Source organism: Rhamphochromis sp. 'chilingali' (genome assembly GCF_963969265.1).
Source record: "Rhamphochromis sp. 'chilingali' genome assembly, chromosome: 14".
In the NCBI taxonomy this organism is placed as follows: Eukaryota; Metazoa; Chordata; class Actinopteri; order Cichliformes; family Cichlidae; genus Rhamphochromis; species Rhamphochromis sp. 'chilingali'.
The window spans coordinates 24,083,289-24,104,247 of record NC_137941.1 but is presented as its reverse complement, the minus strand read 5'-3'; the positions used below and the strand labels follow the sequence as shown (position 1 = coordinate 24,104,247).

Sequence of the window (20,959 nt, the reverse complement as noted above, 5' to 3'; positions counted from 1 at the left end):
TGGTTCAGGTCTCTGCCAGTTGCTATGAAATCAGTTGCTAAAGACCAATTCAATCAGGCCTATGAACTGGTCTGTGACACATGGCGACTGCTGGTTGCTATGGAATATATGTGTAAATTCCACAACCAGTTGCAAGTGGTTGCTGGAGGTTTCTGACAGTTGCTGCAATGAAATCGACAGATTCTGACCTGTCTACAAATACTAGCAAACTACTCTCTGAGGGGTAGTGAGAGTGAGTGAAAAGTGTGAAGCAATGCCCCTTTTGAGATGTTTAGGTTACAGTGATGAGGCAGACAGTGATCTCCACCAACAACATTCTCCAACTTCCAGCAACCACTTGCTAACTTGATGGGAAATACATATTTTTTCTTTGCAACTGCTGGTTCTTACTAACAGGTCTTTAGACCAGTGTGCCTGAGGCCTTAGATACTGCTGAAGCCAGAATAAGACAAAGCGGTACCCATGAGTTCCTCAGAGTGACCGAGCCCCCACTATTGCATGACATCAACCCACAATTTCAAAACATGAGTTAAAAAAAATACCTCACAAAAGGAAAAATTGGAGTAAAAGAATTTTCTTTTGCATCAGGATGGTAGCATCTGATTTTGAGTTTCCTAACACAAGAGCCTTTTTAACTGAAGTCGATTTAAAAATTACAGGAAGTCTGCTTTGAGTAACATTTTTTGAGCTAATTAAGCTAATGTAAGCTTCACGTTGATTGAAAACCCTGTCTCCTGCTGATTTATGAATGTCTGCTCTAGTGAGCTTGATAAAACCTGAATACTGTAAGAAACCTTGAGTGTTCACTTGGCAGTTACAGATATCCTCCTAATACACTAAAAGCTGCATATTTATGGGAAAAATGTCAAAGTCTTTACTTGATTAGCCATACTAATATATAGAAATGTCATTTTTCTGGTACTAAAGCATGAATCTAGGTAGTACTTAGACTTCCCCATCTGCTTTTAACTGGTTAACCCAAAAACTAATGTAATTAGTCAAAGATATGCCTGTGGCTTCGGAGGTAAGCTAGATTAGTTCACTGAATTTTGCACCTTTGCTCTTGTATGCTTTGTTTTGGCAGCCTGAGAAAAGATACTGTCTTTACTGATGCCTGCCATGTCTAATCACGATGCCTAAGAGCTGACTGGAAAATTCGCCATGAGGGGTTTAATGTATTCAGTGTAAAAACAAAAAAGAAAAATGGTTCTGTTTTTTAATGGAGTGGTATAATTTAATATCCTACACGAAAGACCCGTCTGCATGTTTGTAGAGCAAGAAAACCTCTCTGCACACACATAAAGGGCTTCTGGCTGCTTCTTGGCCCTGTCACTGCACCTTTTGGAGGTAACCTTAAACTGTAAATGCTTTTCAGCATCCATCACATTTGACAATGATCCTGTTTGAAATTTAAAGACACAGCTTCAAGTTTACATATCTTAAGATTACCGTGTGAAAGATTCATTTCAAGGACTTTTCAGTTTCTCTCGCCTCAGTGTTTAATGGTTTTGTAGAGGACGCGTGCAGTCCTGAAATAGCTTTCTCAAGAATACCAGAACATTGAAATACATGCTGTAATCATTGGTATAATAGGATGCCATGGATGTGAACTAAGATTTATGTTATGTCCCTAGTGTATGTCAGACAAACTTGGAAACCTGCTCCCTGCTTACATTTCCGCCAGGATATGGGGCGTCTGTGTCAATCATTTGCTTTAGCTTTGTGAAACCACAGATTTGAAATGGAGAAAAATGAGAGTGAAGCAATAGGGGCATTGTTACTCCTATTTCTAAATGATACTGCATCTCACCCCTCCCTACGCTGGCTTTTTACTCCATCTTCCAGTGAGGTCGTTCATAATAACAGATTTCACAGCTGAACTCGTTTGGAGAGACCACAACCCCGCTCTAACAATAATGAAAGCAAGGTCTGTCCCTTTCTCAAGTACATGACACATCTCAACACTCGCTGCTTGCATGATCCCAGATTATTGGGCATGTGATAGGCTGATATCTGTCTTTCGCGAGGCTGCTGAGCTTTTTGTCTGTGATGATGCACTGCACTCTGATAGTGAGAAAGAGAGATGGAGAGCAGTTGAGAGTTAGACAATGAAATTATTGATTTGTGGGATCAGAAGTTTGAACGGTTTTACAGCAGAGCTGACACGGATGCAAAATGACTTTTGAAATTTGCCGTCATTATAAAAATGTATTGTGAAGTGTTGGAAATACTCTGGGTACAATCGATGTGGAGTGGAGGAGGAGAAGAACAGTTTTAACAGGTGTGTGGAGGGCTTTTGTCTTCGAGCTCAGCATTTGCATCAATACCTGTGGCAGCATAATGTAGTCGGGGCAGTCAACAGGTGAAAACATCTGAATAATCTGCACTGATTCAATCCTTTTACAACCAATGCACCATGTCCATGTGCCATGAAGAGTTATTTCCATGTCTTTAAACACTATTACAAGAGCTTCTCTGTATTCATTGACACTCACACCAACTGAACTCTTAAATAACTCACTCACCCACTGACATTTGGTCTTTAGAGTGAAAGCTGACATGATTACAGTGGAGATGTATTTAATGAGAGTATGTAATGTTTCCCGAAAGGAACCCCAGAGAGCTATAATTTCAGTCTTATATGTCAACACAACATTTTGGAGCCATCTACAAAGATACGATTGTCTAAATAAGAGGTCCTAAATGGTCACCAGAGGGGAAAAAGCTCTGCTGTAAAGACAGGGTTATTGATTAAAACACACGAGAAAAAGAGCAGATCAGTTTAGACTAATTGTCTCTAACGTTTCACTGTAAAATTGGATAAATTGGCTTTGATTAATTTAAATGATGAAAAACTCAACCCTTAAAAAATACACTTAAATCTAAACTCGGAAATTACGTCTTTGATGGATGAATGAATGAATGAATGATACAATAGCATACGGAACATGAACAGTGACCAAGAGTCATTAATTGCAAAGATTTGAGTCTGTGTTGATATCACTCTGTGTGCACAAATAGGAATACAGGCATTCCAGAGTTATCCTGACTAAATTTTCCTCAGTGGGATGGGACAGAAAGGTTTTCCCTAAATGATGAACAAGGATACTGATGCTAGAATAATTCAGGCGTGAAGAATTACTTCATGCTTGATTGGACTTGATTGAAATACAAAATAAAAGATGTGGGGAAAAAATACTAAGGCAAATGAAATATATCCAAGAAACAACAAACAGGCACAGTTTGCTGTTCGCTTCGCTGACAGACACGCTGCATTGAATTGTGGGAATCAAAACAAAACAACGGGTGTAATGGTACAAGAGTACAATAAGAAAAGATTTGGCTTCACTTTTATTTTTAGTAATATGCTAACATAATCTGATGATGCCTTCCTATTTTCCTGAAAACCACCAGCAGCTGAGGGGTTAAAGGCTGTGCGAAGTGAGTCCATTTATTAGTAGTAATTTTGTTTCTAGGCCATCATCTAGGAGCGGGAAAGGATACAGTCATATTAGCATGTTGCTGATGCTGTACAGCAAGAAGGTTGGGTCATGTTCCCTGTGGCTCTTATGACAGAAATGTAGCATCTTCAACCTTTATCAAAAACACCAGACTCAACATGCTGAGGTGCATGGTGTGTGTTTGTGTTACTGAACCACTATTTGTGTTATTACAAATCATACCGCCAAAGGCACACGGCTTAAGTGATGGCTCGCTGTTGTTCTGGGCTACAGCAATGAGGACTGTTGGAGAGAAACATAGAGCCAGTTCAGCTGGGCCTGCTTCTTTCCTGTGCTGAAAGTACATTTTACTGATTTGATTATGATTGATTGCTGATATGATTTCATGACTCACCGCTGGCCTGTAGCTCATTTATTACTGTTGTCCATCATCTGACTGTGGTCTTTACTTAGCAGGATGCACTTACGTCTCTCTCTCTCTGTCATTATCTCTGTTGCAACAGTGTGTTTTCAGTGTACGGTGAATTTGTAATTGCGAAAAGCTCTTTATAAGGCAGCTGATGTGGTGGTTACCTCACAGCAAGAAGGTCATGATCCGCTGGCTCGGGCCCCTCTGTGTGGAGTTTGCATGTTCTGCATGCCTGTGTGGATTCTCTTTGGTTACTCTGATTTCCTTTGCCATCTAAAGGCATGCATGATAACCCCCTGTCACACAAAGGCCTAGATACCGGCATCCACAGGTCACTAGGGTAAAATGTGTATTACTTTACTATATGGCAAATGGTTGATGGAGGTTAGTGGTAGTCATTAGATGAAAACAGGTATGTGAAGCTGCACTGAAAATGTTCTTTTGATCGCTTTGGTTACTAGTAAATTGCTGTGATCACCTGTAGTTTGCAAACAAGATTGCAACATGTCTGCAAACACTCACACAAACTACTCAACAAACAATTTGAAATGTTCAAATACTTTGAAAGTGAATGTTCTCCATTTCTGGTGTGCATCACAATTTATTTTTTTTTGCAAGTGTTTGCAGACATCTCACTACCCACCATGTAGACAATTCAAGACTATGGTAGAAATCACAAAGAGGCTTTTGGTGCAACTCCTTTGTGACCAGTTTTACTTAGCAACTGCCATCAACCTCCATTAAATACTAGCTGGTTAAAGATTTGCACACTTTTCCCTAGTGACACAGGATTGCCAGGGGGGTTGTTGACCTACATGACAGAGACGATAGGTTAATTAGTGATTCTAATTTGACCATAGGTGCGTATCTTGGTGTTAGCCCTGCCATAAAGTGATAACCTGTCCACTCTCACCCAGTGGAAGCTTAGATAGGGCTCCAGTATGGTTCTGTGTTGGTCCGACGCACAGCCTACGGACAGCTTTGCAGACTATCTTCTACATGTTGTAGCTGTTTACTGCCTGTAGGCTACTCTTGCTTATGCCGTTGTTGGACATTGCCAGACAGAATAGAGCAAAGTTATAACATACTAAGAAATGACATGGATCTTGGTGTTAAAAACAATGAAAAGAGTCAGCTGCTTATGTTTTCTTGCTGGTTTTCTTCCTGGCTGTAACCTGCTCTGACATACTGTGTTTTGCTTCTTCCATGGCTATGGTAGTTTTTCCCCCCCTGACTAAACACAGAGTTTTGTTTTGGAGTGTGTCATTCTTGATACTTACAGTTTATTTTGGTAGACAACTCAGGGACCTATTCCTTTCAGGCTTCACTGTGCTTCTACTTCTGCCAGGTTTTGCTCAGTAGCCAGATTGTGGTCACTCAGTTTTTCAGCCGTTTCTGGTGTCTCGTGGTGCCCAGATAACTGCCTTCTCTGTATTGTCTGTTCAAAGTTCAGTGCAGGTTTTGTCATAGCTGTTCAAAGTTTTCTCTCTGGACAGAATTCAGTTTGTCCAGATTCTGAGAAGTCTTTGTCCATGGTGTGCAATGTTGTATGATTTCTCGCTCTTTCACTGTGTCCGTTGATGGACCAGGGTTTCACGATTTTCCAACAAAATAGTGTAATGTTGCAATGATTTCATCTGGAGGCGATTTATTACCACCTGTTTAATTCTTCAGCATTCTGGCCACAGCAAAGAAAACTACTGTTTTTTTAATAAAGGAATAATTGCCATGGTTTGAATCATGCTGCGAGCAAAGACTTTTTGGCACTTTACTGTTTACTACTCAGTAATCATCTCATCTGGCCTGAAAGTACCTGCTTGGCTAGACTTTCTAAAGCCTCCAAGTAGAGTCCAGCAAGAGTCTTTTTTTCCCTCTCTGACCAAATGAATTACAATACACTTAAAGGTTGTTATAAATTTTTGGTTCAGCATGTTGCCTACTCCGGTTTGAAGAGATATTTATTATAATGAAAATATTAAAAAGTTTGACTTGGCTAAGCTTTTTCCAGTTCACAATGCCGGATAATTAACTGTTGTTCTCAGTGCCCATTTCGGAGAAACTGAGCCTCATGACCAGCTGGTTGAGGGGACTTTTCTCTATCTTCTTGTTGATATAGAGCTTTTTAACAGTAGGAGTTTGGGCTTGCTGGCTTTAATTTGTTCATGGAATTTGATTAAAATGAAGCTGGCCTAATTAGGCGATCATCCATTGTTTGTTGTATTTCTTTGTACTCAGACGATGTCCTTAGAAATTCTAGTGTGCAGTGTTTAGCTGGGTTTCATGCATGTTTTCACAAGCATATAAAAGTTCTCCTGGGTTTTGAGTCTTTTGGAAAAGGCACCTAACAAAAATGTCATTTTTCCTTTCTCTTCTATCATTGAGTCTTCTTGTCTTTACCAGTTTCACACACACGTGTACATTCCACATTCATCCATCCATCACTCCTCTCCCTCAGCACAAGGGTCTGTTCCTGGCAGTGCTGGAGGTTGTGTGGTGGCTGTGGTATGCTGTGTAGATTTTTGCTGCAGTGCAGTAGGCAGTATTGTACTGCTGCTGCTTTCTCTCTCCTGCTCTTCTGCTCTCTCTCTAGCTCTCTCTCTCTCTATTTGTTTTTGTGTACATAGTTTGGGAGCAATGTTACACTTCTGAACACTTTCCCCGCAATTTTTAAAATCAAATCTATAAAAAATACAAATAAAAATAAGCAAGCACACAAAATCAAAGACAAGCAAGCAAACAAACAAACAAAAAACAAAACAAAATGGCATTTGCTTCAAAGCTTCCATCATATTTATCGCAAATAAGAGCTTTTTTCTGGACACTTACATAGGTTTGCCAACATTTCTATGATGGAAGTTGTTATTCTAGGTGTCATTTCCACCTCTTTCACATCCCTGTCTCGGAGTTCACTTCCCACAGCTTTAGGTGGGTCCCCCCTGTGGCTGTTGTCCTTTATTCAGACACAAAGCAAGAAAGGGAGAGAGAGTGAGAGATGATGACAGTGACTAAGTAACCTGTTTGTGGCGGTGAGTGCACGGCTCTTTGCACAGAAAGGCCAGTTGTTTTCTGTTATACACACTAGGCTAGAGACAGGGAAGCACTCAGATTCAGTATGTCAGATAGCAGAAGTGGAAACACACAAAGAAAATATAGCTAAGCTTGGCAGCCATACAACTTTTGTTTTGTTTCTGTGGACGTGAACATTTTTTGTTTGGTGACTCAGTGATAGGTCTTGCTTTCTGTCACATGCAGTAGAGACTGTGTCACCAACACCATTTAGCCATGACATGACGGCACTAGGCATTTCTGGTTACCTAAGAAGGTGTCAGCGCTATCTGCGGGATATGGCTATCTGCATGTTGGAAGGTTCTGGTGGGAAGATGTTGGCAGGGTCTTTACGAGTGGGTGACAGGCAATATATGCACGTGTGTATATGTGTGAGAAGGTGGCCATGCTTATGTGACTGGGTTAAAAGGTTGTGCCAAGCACTGGAGGACATCAGGAGGAGTGTGAGAACCCGAGCAACAGTTCAAGGCATGCATCTTTATTTCAAATGTTATGACATTTATTGCTAAAATACAGTGAGAAAAAAAATCAAGTTAGCTGGCCTTTGGAGCAATGGAGGCAACATCTTTTGCTAAGATTGTGGAGCAGCATGTTCGCAAGGCACTAAAGGGTGAAGCAGTGCATGGTGAGTCCAAGCATGGAGGCTGACACAAGTATTCCACAGGTATGCCTTTTTCCTGTAATGGATTGGTAATGTCAGGGATGGAGCAGTTCCTTTAATCCACACCAGTTTCTTTAATGGGACATAGTAAAGTAAACTCAGCACTGACATGAGTATCCTGATTGGTAGTATGACTGACGTAAATAGTTTTCTTGTTTAATATGTGAACTGTTATCAATGCAGACTCCTTCTACATTAATAAAACTAATCACTGCATTGCAGATGATCAAACCTGAAGGTCACACGTTGTAGTTTCTGTGTGCTTGAGAGTTTGTTTGCATGTTCACTCTCTGGACTCTTTTTATACAACACCATGCCAAAGAGGAGGAGGTAATTTCATTGTATGTATATATATATATATACTGCTTCTGGAGATTATTTAGTATTATTGGTCTTGCATAAAATATAAAGCATTTTCAAGGCCAAGTAAGGAAGCCAAGTACAGTGATGCATGGCTGTGGATCTACAACACGCCAAATTTGACCCTCTCTTCTCTTCTCTGCTCTTCTCTTGAGCAGAGGAAAGTGAATGTTGTCTGTCAGCTGTGTTCTCATGTGTTTATACACAGGAATGACTGACACGCAGGAATATGCACAGCGGGCTTACTGAAAACCTTATCATGTCTGCAGTAATGCCGCAGCATCTCTCCTATCATTCAGTCACAGAACTGCTCCTTAATAACAGCTTTGACAGACCTGCTTTTGCGGCAGCAGAGTCACGATCCATATGTTCCAAGGCCAAACTTCATATTGCTCTATTGTGATGTTCTCAGTAGGAGAATCTTGCTGATGTCTCCTCATGTTTGCTTTTAGAAGAGCAAGGTAATAAATGCTGAAAGACACTGCATTGTGTGTTTTAGTGGCTTAGGAGTGAACAAGATACTGCACTTAAAAGATTGACAGAAAGTCTCCAGAAGTGATGCTTCTGCTTTTTAGGTGAGGTGCTGGGCATCAATCTTCTCTTCTAAACACTTGCTTTGTTCCTAGATACTGTTTTAGCAAAGTGTTGAGAAATGCTGGATCATTCACTCATCAGCTAAAGGTAGGACAGTCTGTGTGAAGGCACACATGGTCTGCTGCAGACCTCAGGGACACATAGTTGTTCCTATTATACTACTTTCTAGTTTGTTCAGAGTCCACGCAGAGGAAACCTACACAGTTGGTGCCTTTGTCGTGTAGTGGCTAAGCGGGAAAGTCACATAGCAGCAAAACGTTGTGAGGGTATGCTTATATGTGCGCCAAGCCTCTCCAATTTTATACACAATATGCAGTAAAATACACAATTTCTTATATATTAAACAATGTATTTTTCAGTACAGTCCCTTTGTGATGTGAGGTAACATTAAGCTGAGATAAATCTGTAGAAGTTGTTCTAAGCTTTCTGTATTTCCTTCTGCATTGCCATTTGCGTGCCCTTCTCATAGCTTTTATGCTCTCTTGCCTCTCTGCGAGCCCTCTCCTCATTTTCCCTTTGCTCCTCAATGTGGTCAGCTTCTCTGTCCATGCTGGCAAAAAGCCTGTGTAGATTCTGTGAAGTCTGCTCATATCTGTACTGTGTTTTCTTCTTCTTTGGCAGAGGAGCACAAGGAGATTCTGGTTAAAACGGACAACAAACAACAGGTTACTGTTACTGTACTTGAGTCCTTAATCGTAACAGGAAGCTTTAAATCGCTCCTGTTTTTGTTTTCAGCCATTGCAGAGCCGCAGACTGAACTTATACTAAAAGTGTGGTTATTAAAATGAGCGTAAATAACTTGAAATGAATATCGATAAACCCTTTTCCCAGTATTAACATTCATTTTAACGTTGGCAAAAAAGCTGTCACAAAAATAATGACATTCACGTGCGTGTGCTACCTGCTCCTCTGGGACCACAAAGTGCTCATTGAGCCTGATTCCAGCACATCAAGCATCCCCTTTGTCCAGGTTAGAGAAGTTTCTTTTGTTTTCCAAGTTTGGCTCCAAACGTCTTAGCAAAGCAACAGGTTTTGTTGATTTCTTTCTTCTTTCTGTGTTCTGTTACCATTTTCCCTTTTTCCTGTAGTGGCCTTTTACACTAAGATATTTTTGGAGACCAATCAGGCCAACGATAAGTTGGATCTACAGCTTGATTTCACAGTTTTGTTTGTTTTTATTTGTTTTTTTTCTCACCATCACATTGATCTGCTTTAACCTCCTAGGACCTGGCGCCCACATATGTGGACATCACATTTTAGGTTATTTAGACCAAAATACTGAATTTTGCTCTACATGGGCCTGATATCCACTTACGAGGACATTATACTGCTACTGTTCTATCAAAACTTTAAACGAATATTCTCATGTGTGGCTCTGATTTTTCATAAAAACAAAAATAAGATTAAAAAAAAAATCTGGTAATTCTTTGTTTTTACATTCATCGGGCCCCAATATGACCAAATATCAAAGAGAAATTAAAAATGCATGTCGTGGAAGAGTTCGGGTCTTAGGAGGTTAAGATCTTGATCTTGGTGCAAACTAGTTTCCTGAGATTTTTCTTTACCACATTTGAATGTTGAAAACAAGGATAAAAAATTCCTTATTGCAGACAGATACTGAGTCTCAGGTTGAACAGTGTCTCTTCCTTGAGATCCCATGTCAGCATGTTGCAGCTGTTGACTATCCCATAGTATAAGTGTAGAAATCCCATCTGTTGGTCTGATGTTTGTGCCAGATTCCCCTATTTCATGACTGGATATGTATTTTAAAGACTATTTAAAACTAGATGGTGATATAATAATAGAGATTGATCATATATTAGATCGTATATTAGAGACCCCAGATTGTTTGTGACAGATAGAGGGTCTATATGTGTATTTATATAAGCTCTGTATGAATGTGTGTGAATGGGAAAGTGTTTTAAGTAGTCATACTAGACTAGAGTATCCTATGAATATCAGTCTGTGCAGTTAAATACAACAAACAGCAGAAATAAAATAGACAATGTAGATTCTCATTAGAGGAGTAGTAATAATTATTGAACTGAATACTTACAGTGATTAAGATTTGTGTTCATAAATTAAAATTTGAATCCTGCACAGTTTCAGTATATTTTACGGGGGCGTAATTAATATTTTTCTCTGCTGCATCATTAACTGTTTTGCATTGTGTTTTACATGATAGCGTCCAAACCTCTCCATGCGAGGAGAGTCAAAATGTAGGAGTGTTTTATAACTGTGTACACCGAGCAATGATAGAGTGAGAGAAGGAAAATATGTGGTCAAGGTTTTTCACTGTAAGTCAAGCAATACAAAAGTGACAAACTTTAGCTCAAGAAGCTCTTGTAGCTCCTTCGTCTTTATCATTTATTAAAGAATTGACAGATTTATGATTCATGTGATCAGTCTTAATATTTTAGGGGAAGCAGCTGCCTAAGACAGTGTAGGTTTGGATACAATTTTAGGAAGCGTTATCATTTTCCTACCCAATTTTAAACCAGTCGGTGGACTTGATAAAACATTTTTCATATGTACTTGTGTTGGAAGTCAAGGATGAACCTAGAACCTCTTGCACTTTAAAATGGAGCCTCAGTTCTTTCCTTTAAGTGATGTGAACCACAGCTGTCAAAATGTCAGAGCGATTGCCTTAAGGATACATTCTTCTTAGTTGTGAATTTTAAAAATTAAAGATTTTAAAGTTATTTTCAGGCATTTCTGCTATTTTTCTTTAACAGGGATGGAGGAAAAAAGGGCAAAAAATGAAAGAGTGGCAGCGGGGGAATGGCATTTAGCAAATGGTCTCCGGCTGGGATTGCACTGCTCAGGGCATATGTGGTGGGACTCCACTGCTCAGGGCATATGCGTCCATGTGGTATGCATCCTACCCACTGCACTTTCCGGTCTCCCTTGATGTTGTTGTTTTTCAGTTAGAAACAGAGTTGTTGACCATGAGTGGTGGCCACTCATCCATAAGTGGACCACCAATGGCCCACATCATCAAATGCTCTCATATCATGATCGTCTTGTGCAACCCAATCTGATATGAATGATATTAACCTGCAATACTCATCATCTACACTTAGAATATGTAATGTCTAAGTAGAAAAAATGTTCACTACTACTCTAATTATTTTGAGCTCTTAAAAAATAGAGATCCACTGTAATGTATTTAAAACAGGGAAAAAACTTTTCTATTTTCCCTCTCTTTTCCAAAAATGTTGGAAGTCCAGAGTTAATAAATAATACTGAAAAAAATTAAGAACAATTAATAAACCTGGACAGATTCATCAATCTCGCTGGCTGATCCATTTCATCTGTTTTGGTACACAAAAAAGTGACAACAGGTGCACTGGAGAAGCAACAAGACAGCCTTCCAAAAGAGAATGGTTTTGCTGGTGGTGGCCACAGACCATTTTGCAGTTCTAGTATGATGGACCAACATTACCAGCGCCCTATAAAGTGACCCCAAGTGGGCTAAATGTACTACTTATGTGCTTATTTCCAATAAAACTGTGAGAATGTGGCATAAGAGCACTTCTTCCAATAGTGGGGCCTGCACTCATAGCCCAGCACCAGCAGCTCAACTTGTATTTAACCACCAGAACTGGCAGCTCTGCAACTGGTGCCCTGTTCTCCTTACAGATGAAAGCAGGTTCACATTGAGTACATGTGACAAGTGTGAAATATGCTGGCGACACCATGCTGGATGTTATGCTGCTTGCAACATCATCCAGCATGACTGGTTTGGCAGTGGGTCAGCGGTGTCCTTGGGAGGCACATTCCTGCAGGGTGACAGAGATCCCAGTGTGCTTGCCAACATTATCATCACTGCGGGTAGATACCAGGATGAAATCCTCAGACCCATTTTTTTAATCCTTATGTTGGTGAATTGGGCCTGGGTTCCTCCTGGTGCAGGACAATGACCGACCTCATGGAGCCAGAGTGTATAAACAGTTCCTAGGCAACAAAGGCATTGACACCACTGACAGTCCTTTATTGTCCTCAGACCTGAATCCAACTGAGAACATCTGAAATGTGTTCCCAACTCGATGCTACTAAGTAGCTCCACAAACTGTGCAAAAGATCAGTGATTCTGCCCTGATCCTGGTCTAGGAGGAGATCCCCCAGGAGCCATCCACAGCCTCATTAGGAGCATGCCCAGTTCCTGGGAGTGCATACAGGCATGTGGGAGCGATACACACACAAATCACATCAACCTGTGATTTCAACTTTCAACTTTGTTTTTTTTAGTGTGATTTTTAAATCCTGTGCTTGAAGGATTGATAATTTTGCTTTCCGCTGACCGTTGTTATGCCATTTTGATTTTTGAATTACACAATGTATCTATGTAAAGACTCTCTACTCGATTAGTTCATTCATCATCAACTGATGTGCGATTTAACGGTTCCATTCCTTTTTTTTGAGCAGCATATTGTCTATTATGTGCAATTATTTTCATTATGTCCATGCATGAAAAACTTGAACTATCCTTCATTCCTAGCATTTCTCTTTTTTCGCGGTGCTGAATAATTTGTGGTATAGAAAGAAACAAAATATAATCCTCATGCGATACATCTTTAGGGTGGCAAACACTGAAGCATTCACAGTAAGAGGTCTTCTAGATATGCTGATTCAAAAAATGATCTCATGTTGAATATTTAATTCAAGGAATAATGCATAATGCACTAACACTAAAGCGAGATTAAAGGATAATGATGCCTAATGTAACGTAACCCTTGTGTTAAGGGTAAAATAACAGAGAGGCAATTACCCTTAGTCTGTACTAGAGATGGACCGATCCGATATTACGTATCGGTATCGGTCCATACTGACCTAAATTACTGGATCGGATATCGGAGAAAAATAAAAAATGTAATCCGATCCATTAAATATCACGAAAGCACCTCACAAAACTTGCAACACGCCGTAACTCACCTCAGAACGTTAGCACGTCGGAGCAGTATGCATCACGTGATAGAGCGGCTGTGGCATGCGGGACCTGTCGGTGGTCTGGATAGCATTTGGAGCTTCGCTAGCAACCCGGCATTTCATCTCCGACAAAGTTATCCCCGAGAGAAGTAAAGCAAGTGTGTAAGTCCATCTCTGAATGTTTGTAAAGCATTCCTGCGTTAAGCTTGCGATATATGGAGCGACTGCCTCTTCTTGCTGCTACTTCAATCATGAAACTGCTTAATGATCAGCTGATCGGCTTTTCTGTCGTGAGTCCATCTCTTTTGTTTGTTTTTGGCCCACTTCGCGCCAGAAAGAGGAAACCAGCGGCTGAACAACAGCAGCACGTTTAAGCTTGATCAGCTGTTGTTAGAATGTATTTAATATTACTTTCTACACCAGGATCTTTTTCTACGTAGCTGACGCTGGTAACTGTGCAGGGGCGGATCTAGCAAAGTTTAGCCAGGGGGGCCGATAGGGCATTAACAGGGAAAAGGGGGCACAAAGACATACTTTTCTTTCTTATTCTCATTTAAAATGTCTAGCTTTTAATAAATAATTATCTGACACCCAAAGTTTTATTTCGATGCAAAATGAATAGAAGTCCATTACTGTATATAGTGACTATTAAGTCTAATATATATACCCTAGTAAGCTATAGTACTTTTTCCTTTGGGAAGGTACCATCTGTGCAGTCTGCAATTTTGTTGAAGAAAGATGTTGAATCTATTTAATATTTCTTGAAAAATAATTGATTTCTGTGCATTTTTTTTTTCACACTGCATCAAATTAAGGTTGATTACGTCGATTAAGCATCATGAGGTGGAGCGTGAGGGGTGGTTCCCTATTTTTTATTTATTTATTTTTGTTGTTGCTGGGAGTTGGAACCCTATTAGTTAGGTTGCTTAATATGCTAAGTACTCTTTAAAATATCAGAATAGGGAGGATGGTGTAGGTTTAAGTTTATTAGATTGATCAGTATTGCTGAACTACGAAATATTTTTTTTTGCATACAGGTATAACAGAATAGCTTTAGTGTAGTTGTTGTTTTAAACTTGAGTATGAACTTATACAAAATGCAGCAAGATATTTAAAAAACAGTTTTGTTGATTAAAAAACACTATATCGGATTCATATCGGTATAGGCAGATATCCAAATTTATGATATCGGTATCGGACATAAAAAAAGTGGTATCGTGCCATCTCTAGTCTGTACATCAAGGGAAACAGAAACAGATAAAGGGGGTAAGAGGCAGGTGTTAAGTTTTCCCAAGAACGACAGAGGAGGCCCCTTTTTTATGTGCACATGATAATAGAAAAATGAAGAGACAGACTGCAGCTAAAATCAAATGGTAAACAGAGGTCATTAATGAGAAACAAAGCAAAAACTTTTTTGTTAAACTGTCTGCAAAACTCCTTGTGGTCACTGCTTTGTTTCTGGTGGAAAGCTAAAGGTGTGTTTCAGCTGTTGTTGTGGACAAAACCGCAGTCACCTGTGTGCTTTTCAAAAACCATTTACAAATAAGTTGAGAGTCCTTCTAAATCGCTGGCGTAAAACAGTGATGGATACACCGGAGATGGAAGCATTCACTTGTGAAATGTCATAGAAAATGGCCTGTTCTGCAAATAAATGAACACAGGCAGATTGAGAACAGAGCGTTGTTTTAGAAATGCAGTAACACAGAAACTTTCTGAGTAAGAAAGTTGTTTCTTCTTACTCTAATCTTCAATTTCAATGAGGACTTAGCCCCCCCCCCTTTTGCTTCCTCTAACCTCTAACCCTCTGATTTAATGATCTGACTGCTGCGTCTGTCTCTCCGGGGTTTTCAACATGTTCATTGTTTGCTCTCTTTTGTTGTTCTAAAACCAGTGAAGTAGCAGGGCTGATGGCTGTCTTCACGCTTGGTTTATGGCAGGCGGTGGATACATACTGTGTGTTTTTACTAGTCCAAATGTCATCAGACAGAGACATGCTATAAATAAGTTCCAAACCATTAAACCAGCTCTCTGAGTTCTGACTCGGTATGCATTTGCCGTTGACTTGCATTGTGCATTTGAATGCTACCTTGAGAACTTTCCTTGCCTTTTAAGCTTGCAGTCTAATCCTCCACAGCCTGTGTGGTGGGCTCCTTATCTTCCTCTTATCTCTGTGTGGTGCACTTTATTTATTTTTCCTCGTCCTTTGCTGTATCACTTTTCCCTGCAAGGGCAACACTGGCTCCCCTAGACCTGCCCCAAAATGACCCGTCAGTATAATCTGATCCTTTTAGACTGAGCAGGACCAGTCTTTTGCATGCCAAAGTCTTGATGATGGGGGCCAAATGTCCTCCCGCTGCCCTCCAACTCACCAACGGCAGCAAGAAAAGGTCTCCTAATCTCTCGACAGTAACTCTAGATTCTGTTGACACTGACAAAGAAGGTTGCAACAGCAGAGGGGTGCAGACACGTCTTTCTAACTAAATCAGCAGTCTTTCTGGGCAGTGAGAATAGAGCTGGAATATGGGCGAGTGACACTCACGAATCAATGCAAGGAAGAGCAAAATATATCAGATTTGAGACTTTATAGGAGAATGAGGATTGACAGAGGAGCCAGGCCTCAGCCATTTTTTGAAATGTATCCATCAGGCAAAAAAAAGAAAGTAATCGTGTTTTCTTGTATCACTTTTCGTAAGAGTTAGAAAAGCTCCCTTACAAAGCAAATAATCTCGCAATATTGCAGAAAAGCATTTTCTCATAGTTGCTCTCAATAGCTTGCAGAGTGTGTGATCTTAGAAAAGACTAACATATCATTAATGTTTTGTTTGTAAAGCTGGGAAAACATGTTGTTCCATCACTCATTAATCTAATTTAATGTTTTTTTCAGCCATTGTTACTGAAGCTTTTAGGCACTCAGAAGTATTTCTCAAAACTTGTTTTTCAACCATATCAGCTGTTTTTATAGTTGTTCTGTATGGCTGCACCGAAAGAGGAAGTGAACAGCTGGCTGTCATAGTCTGGGAGGGGGTTTCAAAGAATACCTGCCATCACAGACACCCCCGATCTTACACTGGAAGTGTGTAGGGGTAGTTTTTGTACAGGCCATCCTGTTTTACAGCCTGGATAATGTGCAGGATGTTGTCATCCAACAGTGTTACAAGCAATATTATTTTATACATGCAAGCGTTGCTGTGTTTGTGGCATGCTCGTCTCCTAAATCCAATTCAGTAAGGAGAGATCACTTGGAAGAATTTAACATGATTTATTGAGACAGAGAAATTAAAGTATTTGCAGATTATACTCCGATAACCCCTCGTGGCAGAAGGGAATCCCAGTGGTGAAAGGATTTAGGAGTCTAGATGTTGGCAGTGGTGAAGATAAGGAATAGAGCTCAGGCTGTGATGTCTGAGGTGGAGATGGGGAGGAGGTCGATTGCAAAGACAGTCTAAATGGGAGAATGACAAGAGAGCGCAGATTTAAACCATGCAAAGTGGAGGCTGATTGGCTCAAAGAATGCAGGTGAGAAGATGATTGGACTGGAGTAATGATGTCAGTATTGAGATTGGCAGCGTGGGAAAGCAGTCAACATGTAAACAGAAAAGCAGCTGAACACCCAGGAAAGCAGGCGGATGGGTGATTACAGATCTTCCTTATTGAAATTACGCATCAGCTTCATTTGACAGATTTACTGATTCACGCCGGTTTTTATTTGATTACCCCACTGATGCGAGATGTTGGCAGCAGCACTGATGGTGAGGGAAGGTAAGAGTAAACGACAAGGACACTCAGCGAAGCACCAAGGTCCTTGTGTCATATACATCCTTCAATGTGCCACTGGTTGCTGCTGAGCTCTTTAGAAAAACTGCCGCCTCAGATACTCAATATTAATATGTGTTTGGAGCTAATGTTATTAAAGGTGCTGGAAGAGACCGCTGAACACTTTGAGATATACAGTTTGCACACGAGGACAGGACAGATGAGGGTTAATGGTATTGTAGAAAAACTCCAACATAAGCACAAAAAAAAATGCAATGAGGTGCCATGCATGTTGCCGAGCCATTTATGATTTCAGTGTCACAGCACAAGGGGCACGTTTGTGACCCAGTAAAAATGAAAATAATTAATACAGGATTTGTTTTGTTTATGCCCTGCAGTCCCCAGGCTTGCTTGTTTGTTTGGACAAAGTCTGCGGTGACGCACATATCGTGATGCTGTTGTAGATGAGTGTAACACAGAGAAGATAGATGGCGACACATCCAGGCCCGTTCTTCTACCCATGTGATGCGCTGTATAGTGGAGATAACATATAAGGCATTACATACAAATTGAAACATTAAACCACTACATATAGATTCACGTTGACAGTAGACCACATAGGGAAGATTTATGTTCTTGTTGCTGTTCATTATCCTCTTGGCTGATTAAATAATGAAAATAAAATCCTGTCATAACTGCAAAAAACACCCATCCTGAATCAACTGAACAATAGAAAATAGTCAGAGACCATGGTTATTATAAAATGTCATGGTTATCCATTAAGTTGTTTAAAAGATTAATATCTACAAAGCCACAATGCTATCATGACTGCAGCAAGTGTCCTGCATTCAAATAAAGGAATAAATAAGGAATTCATAAAAGGATATTCACAGCAAAGGAGCACAATTATTGTTTACTGACAGTGAAGATGGGAATAGTGACGGATAGATGAAGCCCATTGAGCTGAGAGTCAGCAGTATGAGGTACAAAAATGAGCATCTACAGACACATGACAGGGACGAGAGTGTTTGATGTGTGAGTCCAATTTCTAAACTAAAGAAACCTTTTCTTGATTAAAATTATGTTTAGACATTTCTCTTAATGCCCGATAGTTTTTTTTCTGTTAATGTAACTAAACAGTGCAGTAAAAAGTAACACAGTAGGATCTTGTTGGCTTCCTGCATTTATGCTTGTATTTTGTGCTCATATATATAAACTTTACCCATCTTTACCCATGAGGTTTTCTATCTAACAACAGAAAGTGGATAATATGCGCACATACCTACTGCAATAGTTGTTTCTGCTTTGGGATGACACAGACTCACAATTTCAGGGTTTTTTTTTTTCTTAATCTCTTTTGAGTCCTTTTAAAAACAAGGCCATAGGTCCCGAGAGTAAAACAGACCACAGTGGTTGTACAAAGATTATAAAACCAACATTATGTACTCCATGTGAACTTGTGCTGAGGGGCTGAGGGCGAAGTGATGACTTGTCGCTTCAGTCTCTGCTCTCGAAGTCGTTTGGAGCTAAATGGCTCTTTGTGTGGAGTGCTTAGTTAAGGCTAGAAAAGCATGAAGTATAGAGGAGTGTGTAATGTTAAAAAAGAAACAAGGCGGTGAAATATTCATAATGGAATTGTCCTGGCTCGGAAAAGCGTTATTTATTGATGCCGTACATGTGATGGAAATTGGGGAATAGTTCTGTGTGGATTTACATGCTTGCAAAACAGAAAACTGCTGCCCGGCTTTTGTGGTCTGTGTAGTTCTTGCAGCAGCTAGGCCAGGACTTCTGTTTTCTGAGAGAGTGCATGCTCAAGGTTTGCTATCAGCGAAGTCAGATTTGGTAAAATTTGGGGAGACGTGACGATTGCAATCCATAACTGAATGGCTTACCCATACGTGGAGACTCCATGAGCAAGCAGACACAGACAATGAGGTTGTGTTTTGGTGAAGTGTTACATTTTCATGCGTGCGTTTCTGTAAAAGGAGTACAGGAGAAATTCTGACAAGTCAAACCAGTTAAGGTTCATGTGACAATGAAGCAATGGTGGTGCAGTCCCAGAGGTTAAGGAAACAACAACTCAGACCCAGAAGGACTTTAGAGGGGGTCTGAGTTGCTCAAAGAATGCTGCCAGTTTGCTCTAAATTCATTTTGTACAATATAGGTTAAAAAAACCCTCCATGACAGGTCATTTTTCACTCCACCTGTGTATTCCTACTATGAACACCTGCGGTCACCTGGGATTTGTCTCAACCCCTGATGTTTGTTAGTCCAGCCTCGACCGAAGCCAAATTATTCGCACACGTGCATATGTCAGTACATACACACACACAAACTCAATGTGTTGCTTCTCACTTCTAATTAGAGAACCATCGTTTCCCACCAGGAGTCAAGTCTAGACTTGTTTGTACGTGGGGATTTATAATAGAAGGTGTAATTTACCCTCTGAGTCAGTAATCGCGTGTGCGCAACGTGCGTGATTCTATCTTGGTATTATTCACAGTGGAAATGGACATTTATTATTGTAGTTCTGTGTGCGTATTTCTTGCCCTTTCTTCCCACATCTATTGCCTTTAAGTGTTAATGGAGCTATGTGTTGCTGCCTGATGCCTCTCTCTTGACTGATATTCCATATGGAGCCACAATCCAAAGCATGCTCTTAAAAACAATCTGCACAAAGGGGAAAAAAAAGGAAATGTGTCCATGTGTGTGCATTCAAGTGTGTGTGTGTGTGTGCTAGCTGTGCAGGGGTACAGAATACAGTAGAGCAGCTGGTATTGCACTCTGTCCTGTTCAATTCATAATGTTTTAATCCCCCTCCAGCTTTGGTCCACGGAGCAGGAAGCACGTTTGCTGCCTGTTGTATGAACGATAGAGCTGGCTCTTAAGTAACCGTAATGGGCGTCCTCTAAACTGCATCCCATGTACATAATTGTGTTCCAGTCAGACAGTTATTAAATATGATGACCAAACTGTAAAGTGGCTAGCAGATCAAGAATCATTCATCCAGTTAGTAAAAATGGGTGAGAGTGACTATTTTTTTTTTAAAATGTTCAATCACAGTTTGTTAGATTTAGCAAACAAAACTACTTGGTTAGTTTATGCAGTGATTTTGTTTTTGGTTAATATAATAGACCCTTTCACAACATTAACTTTGTGTTTTGATGCCCTGAAGGCGAGGCCTTGACATGGCAACGGTGTCATTATCATGTCATCATTAACGTGACAGTCGTGTTGATGGGGTTGCACGGAGGAACATTAATTATGGTGTTGCAGCAACAACACAGTGATATCAGATTATTCTACGCTTCCCAGTCAACAAGCAAACAAGTGTTAGCACGCATCGTTCGTCAAACTCACCGTGCATACAAATTGAATTACTATTTATAATAAATCATGGTTGGATATCTTATTTATCACCGCTGTTTGCAGTTACTAAAACATTACAATGATGTTTCACATTCAAAAGTCAAAGGTCAACCTCACTGTAACGTTATAATATTTTTTTTAAAATTTCTTTTCTGTGCATTACTCAACAGAGTAAGTCACGAAAAAGAGATTCCAAAAAAATATATATATTTTTGGCCAGAGTGCAGCAACATCCATATCTTGTGGCTGCCATGGCTATGTTTAATCAGAATCAGCTTTGTTGGCCACATATAGTTTTTTTAACAAAGTGGCCACACAATATATTGTTTTATTGCACATTTTAAGTTGCATCCATGC

General features: G+C 40.1%; 1 protein-coding gene across 2 annotated transcripts in view; it reads left to right on the top strand.

The window, feature by feature from the left end:
- fgf14 (fibroblast growth factor 14) overlaps nucleotides 1-20,959 on the top strand; it is a 115,153-nt gene that overhangs the window by 10,073 nt on the left and 84,121 nt on the right. The window contains exon 1 of one of the 2 annotated variants that reach the window (XM_080902533.1): nucleotides 17,114-17,229. The exons of the other annotated variant lie outside the window; for it this stretch is intronic. Coding sequence (XP_080758659.1) covers nucleotides 17,202-17,229 — 28 coding nt within the window. The 5' untranslated portion in view covers nucleotides 17,114-17,201. Of the gene's footprint in view, nucleotides 1-17,113; nucleotides 17,230-20,959 lie in introns of those variants that run through there. 2 annotated transcript variants of the gene reach the window in all.